This window comes from Diaphorina citri, unplaced genomic scaffold (genome assembly GCF_000475195.1).
Source record: "Diaphorina citri unplaced genomic scaffold, Diaci psyllid genome assembly version 1.1 scaffold176, whole genome shotgun sequence".
Lineage (NCBI taxonomy): Eukaryota > Metazoa > Arthropoda > Insecta > Hemiptera > Psyllidae > Diaphorina > Diaphorina citri.
Window position 1 is genome coordinate 115,836 of NW_007377613.1, and position 6,248 is coordinate 122,083.

The 6,248-nt window shown below is 37.0% G+C and overlaps 1 protein-coding gene across 1 annotated transcript in view; it reads left to right on the top strand.

Annotated features, from left to right (window-relative positions):
- The first annotated feature begins 3,177 nt into the window (after positions 1-3,177).
- LOC113465874 (protein son of sevenless-like) overlaps positions 3,178-6,248 on the top strand; it is a 3,562-nt gene continuing 491 nt past the window's right edge. The window contains exons 1-3 of the mRNA XM_026820797.1: positions 3,178-3,879; positions 3,969-4,125; positions 4,503-4,748. Coding sequence (XP_026676598.1) covers positions 3,178-3,879; positions 3,969-4,125; positions 4,503-4,748 — 1,105 coding nt within the window. The remainder of the gene's footprint in view (positions 3,880-3,968; positions 4,126-4,502; positions 4,749-6,248) is intronic.

Sequence of the window (6,248 nt, forward strand, 5' to 3'; positions counted from 1 at the left end):
GTCATGATTAAATTTTTCATTTATAAGTAATATTACCAACGTGAACTTCTGAAATGCAGATTCTTTATGTTACTGATTAGTGGAGATGTCACTTTACCCATTTGAAAAAGTGACATCTCCACTAATGAGAACATGAATTGAGAATATTTCCTGGTATAATGACGATTAAATTTTTCATTTTTAAGTAATATTATCAACGTTAACTTCTGAAATTCAGATTCTTTATGTTACCGATTAGTGGAGATGTCACTTTACCCATTTGAAAAAGTGACATCTCCACTAATGAGAACATGAATTGAGAATATTTCCTGGTAAAATGAAACGCTAGATGAATCTTTTAAATTCTGATAAAGTAACCAACTTGTACGTATTTTTAAGCTGGTATGATATACATTTTATCTATGCTTAACGGTTATGTATGAAACATCTGTTGGAACAAACTCATCTTGGTTTCCATGTTGTACAAAATACATGTTACTCGTTGTATCTATTAGGTACAGTTCCATGTACAATTCTGTCCTGTATGTATACCTACCTGTATCCTATATGACTAAGTAAACAGTCACCTACATACACAATACATCACATTGTAGGTACAGGTACATAGATACATTTAATGTCTATAATATAATGTGTTGTATTTAAATACTTATGGCGACCAAATTTTCCAATGTAGCTGCAGACTTACATTTAATAGACATGAATGGAGGTAGGATTTTGGTAGTAGGTACATTAGGTGCATTTATGTATTATGTAGGTATGTATCTGATCAATTTACTGATCTTCTTCCAAAGTTGAGCCCTGAACAGCGGAACTTTGGCCCTGAATAACGGCCAAACTGTACATGATCCTTATGATTTCCTTGTACGTACCCTAATAACATTGAAATATGAATTTTATTTTATAAGAAATAAATAACTAATAATAAGTTACGGTAGATAGGGTTGAGATAGGGAGGACATTTGGGAGGCAAGAGGAGGATTTCTACTCAAAAAGTAACAAAAAGGGAAAATCGATAGCATTTTCTCCTCCTTTTTGTTCCCCTTTTTTGAAAGTTACGAGAAGCGCACTCTACAAATTATCAAGGTGGCCATACCAAAGACGGACTTTTTTCCTGAAAAAGCTTAAGCTTTTTGGGAGGCAAGAGGAGGATTTCTACTCAAAAAGCAACAAAAAGGGAAAATCGATAGCATTTTCTCCTCCTTTTTGTTCCCCTTTTTTTGAAAGTTACGAGAAGCGCACTCTACAAATTATCAAGGTGGCCATACCAAAGACGGACTTTTTTCCTGAAAAAGCTTAAGATTTTAAAATGTGTGCTTCCAATAACCTTTTTTGTGCTATCCTTTGGTAACAATTGATCATCAATCAGTGGATTTTTGTTGTTCGTTTGACTTAGATAAATACAGTCCTTTTAAATTATTCAATTTATGATAAAGTTACTTTTTTCTCTCTCCATAAAATTGCATCTGAAAGTTTGGAGTGGACACATTCAAGAGCATTGTCTTATTTTTACGCGAGTGAGGTTTGTTTGTAAACAAATTTTCAATGGAAAGTACTTTTCGGTAACCAAAAGAAAAAGTTGATTGATTTCCACAATTTTTTTAAATGAATCTATTTTATAATGGAGTTTTAAGTCCGACTGTTTCTTGTGTTAATTCAACAGTGTTATTTTCGTTCCTTTCTTATTTTTTTCGTAAGACAATGTAAGTTAAACGATACAAGAATGATGATTGAACGTGAGATTCGTCAGAGAGCTTATAAAAAGAGTGTGTATCATGTTTGACCAAATGAAGCCAGACCATTGTAACGGTAAATACTTTACTTGAAGACAATGTGTTTGAATAAGTCAATGAAATTACTATAAGTGTACCTATTACTTATCTCCTCATTGAGGTACAAATCCAAGTTAGCGCTGTATTTTCAACTCGGTTGCACAAGACAAAATAGTCATCATGTATATGTTTTCGAGTCAGCTGACGCTAGCTGATTTCAATGACAACTGTGATTACTATAAGTGTACCTATTACTTATCTCCTCACTGAGGTACAAATCCAAGTTAGCGCTGTAGTTTCAACTCGGTTGCACAAGACAAAATAGTCATCATGTATATGTTTTCGAGTCAGCTGACGCTAGCTGATTTCAATGACAACAGTTGGTACTGAAAGAGCAGAGAAGTACCTAGATCTCATCAGCAATAATCAGCACCACGCATGCGCCCATCGCTCTTCGCTTGAACAGTATTTTTTATTATGAATTATGATCATTCTGAAAACACTTGTATAACTTGGGGAAAATACCTGCCGAGGTCAACTTTTACGTTTAAGAGGAAAATTTTGCAGTAACAATTTGCTTAAAACGTCTAGCGTCTCTACTTAATTGCTTATGGATACCCTATCACTTGGTTGCGATGATGTTGCTTTCTCGTTTTCAAGCAAAGCCGTGTTACTTTAAAATGAGAAATAAGGACCTAGCGAGAACCTATACCAAGACCAACTCTTCTGTCATCACCATGATCAAAAGTGTCCGCGGGCCGGACTTCGAGAAATGTACGATTCGGCCGCTATTTAATGCCATATCTTTGAAAAAGCTCAAAAAGGGTTCGTAATGCTCAAGCCTTTGCCAAAAGTCTCGAACTTGTCACAGAGATTCGATAAATTATGTAGATCAAAAGTATTCTTAGGCCCTGTTTCCAGAATTTCCGGTTTGGCCGTTTTTCCAGACCAAAGTTCTGCTATATTTAAAACTATACAGAGAAAAAGTTCAAAATTAACTAGCGCTTTTCACGACTTTGCCTTTAGCTACAGGTCGCTCAAATTTTGCAGACAGCTTCCATAATTAAACTGCCCCATAATTCGGGTTTTCAAGTCTTTTTAATCCTATAATACCATAAAACCTACATTGTGATTCGTATGCTTCGTGTTGTGAGCCGAAATGTGACATTTTTTACCACCTGTGTCAAGAACATTGACACCTACCTGTAGCTTCAGGCAAGCTAAAACCCACGCGGTTTCCGAAGCAAAGTGTGAGAATGTATCCAAATTTTCGGTCCATTCTGTAGCCCCTCTCTACATTGTTGGTACTGAAATAGCAGAGACGTACCTAGATCTCATCAGCAATAATCAGCACCACGCATGCGCCCATCGCTCTTCGCTTGAACAGTATTTTTTATTATGAATTATGATCTTAGAAAAACTCAAATCTTTTCTTTTAAATGAAATTAGTGGAAAATCATTAAGAAAATGGGCAGACATCGTTCTCAATTTGATCCAAAGAAAAGAATTGGATTTGGAAAAAGAAATAACGTTTGCTTTCAACAACTCTCCCCCACCAATAGAAGTTCATGTACCAATCAATTCTATTGACGAGTTCAACATACTTATTGCTCATCCTGTAGAGATAGCAAGACAATTGACACTCCTTGAATTTGATTATTTTCGATCTGTAAAACCTTCTGAACTTGTAGGAAGTGTATGGACCAAAAAGAATAAAGCAGAGTATTCACCTAATCTTATCAAAATTATGAAACATACCACGAATTTTACACGGTGGCTTGAGAAGATCATAGTTGAAGCCGAAAATTTTGATGAAAGGTTAGCTATTATGACAAGAATTATAGAGATGATGATTGTTCTACAAAAACTAAACAACTTCAATGGTGTCCTAGCAGTCACATCTGCAATGGGATCAGCTGCTGTCTATAGACTGAGGTTTACATTTCAAGCTTTACCAACGAGACTTCAGAAAGTATTGGAAGATGCCCGTGAACTGAATGGTGATCACTTCAAAAAGTATCAAGAGAAACTGAGGAACATCAATCCACCGTGCATTCCTTTCTTTGGCATGTATTTGACAAATATCCTGCACATCGAAGAAGGGAACCCCGATTTTCTTCCTGATTCAAAGTTGATCAATTTTACAAAGAGGAGAAAAGTTGCTGAAATAATAAGTGAGATCCAGCAATATCAAACCCAGATTTTCTTCCTGATTCAAAGTTGATCAATTTTACAAAGAGGAGAAAAGTTGCTGAAATAATAAGTGAGATCCAGCAATATCAGAACGAACCCTACTGTCTGAGTGTTGTTCCTATTTATCGAGAGTTCTTCGAAAATCTATCTCCTTTTGAAGGTAAGTGAAATCTGTGAGTTTTCAAATTTTATGATCAGATTAATTCAAACGAAAAGGAATTTAATTTATTCAAAGTAAATGTACGAGTTCTTTTTATTTTATAATGAGTGGATAGTTATTATTAGTTCGTAATTCGTACAATTTTATAATAATTATATCTGTTAGCAATAGGACCAATTTTCAAAACGGTGCGGTGGGTGAATTTTATTAATATTATTTTCAATTTTCTAATCTACCTATATATCTGTTAGCAATAGGACCAATTTTCAAAACGGTGCGGTGGGTGAATTTTATTAATATTATTTTCAATTTTCTAATCTACCTAATAGCATTGTTCATTTCATTCACTTCTCATCATTCGTCTTCTCTCCTCACAGGCATAGACGACAACGAAATGTGCAACATACTGTTCGAACAGTCTCTCCTGATTGAACCCAGACACGCCACTCATGTCCCGAAATTCCCGCGGAAATGGCCCAACATTTCCCTCAAGTCTCCGCTGGTCAAAATCAAAAAGACTCGAGTTCTGTCCGAGCTCCCTGGATTTCACTTTGAAGAATCGGCCCAGTCAGAAGTGGATGAACCGGCTACCCCCATTACACCATCGAACCACATGGGCACAGGCCTTGGTCTGGTTCACAATCGACATTTTGCTAAGCATTAAGGCTTTTCTCTATTTTGGTTGTGATAATGATCATTGAAATCTTCTTGACGAAAGAAGAAGAATTTGATTCAGAACAAGTTAATTGGAGGGGCAACAAATATTTGTGGCATGTTACCTACATCCTCAATTGATCGGTAAACCCTAAGGTTGTGGTTATGTACCGGGTTGAAACATTTTGCTAAGCATTAAGGCTTTTCTCTATTTTGCTTGTGATAATGATCATTGAAATCTTCTTGACGAAAGAAGAAGAATTTGATTCAGAACAAGTTATAGGAGGGGCAACAAATATTTGTGGCATGTTACCTACATCCTCAATTGATCGGTAAACCCTAAGGTTGTGGTTATGTACCGGGTTGAGTTGAGACAGGATATTGTTTCTACAGTTTGGCATGGGAGTTATAACTTAAAAACAAGACAACTCAAGTTTACCAACCTTGCCTATATCAACCCAGTACATAACCACAACCTAAAAGTTGTAATAACAATCTTCTTATCTTCTCTTCTTATCCGGTTATACAGGCCGTGAAGGTCCAAAACCTGCTCTGATGAGCCTTCTCCACCTCGGTCTATCTTGCGCTGTTTGTGTCCAATGAACAAAATACTGGCGCTCGAGTAGCACTGAAGTATCAATTCCTAACATCTGATTGGCCGAAATTTGTTTCAGTCTGACTTGAGAGCGAGAGTTTTTGTTCATAAATACGGGTGTTAGACTGTTAGAATGTAGACTTTAAAAGCACTAATAAGTACTGGGACTACAGGGTCGTGTTGACCATTTTAGGTCTGTTCGGTTAGTGAGTTTTGTATCCAGGGCCACCTTTGATAGGGTCAACCACATGTATTATTGAATGACTTCCATCCACCTCCCTCCCCTCTCCGGTCTTTCTTTATTTTTCTCAATGACCACAAGATATCTTCCTGCTCCTTTCCCTCTCTCTCCCCTTCTCTTTTTTCCATTTCTCTCTCATCCCTCTACTTCTTTCCTCTTCCTGTGTTTCTTTTCCTCCACTTTTCCCTCTCTCCTCTTTCTCTATTGCAATGCCACTTAATGAAAGTTTGCCTCGAAGCTCCTAGCAGCTAAATTACGGTTTATTTCGAACAATGTAGTTCAGAAAGCAATTGGCCTCATAAATAACCATCCTACAGCTAACAGAGGAGGGGTGGAATGGGTGGATTGCATTCATGTAAAGGACTGCAGGTCAGGTGTAGCCCAAAAGGAGGGGAAGGAGAAGGGAGAGAAAGAGGAGGGGGAGGGGTAACCTTGAGTTGATTAAACAATAGAAGGAACGCGATTATTCTCGTGCACAGGGAAGAGAAAAAATAGTTGGGATGAAATTCCATGGGGAAATTAGGTTCAGAGGGATTTTTCAGAGTGAAATTTTCCCACTTTTCCTCCGTCCTTCCCTTATATTCCCCCCTCCTTCATTTCTTCGTCAGCATATTTCCGCGTTACCTTGAACTC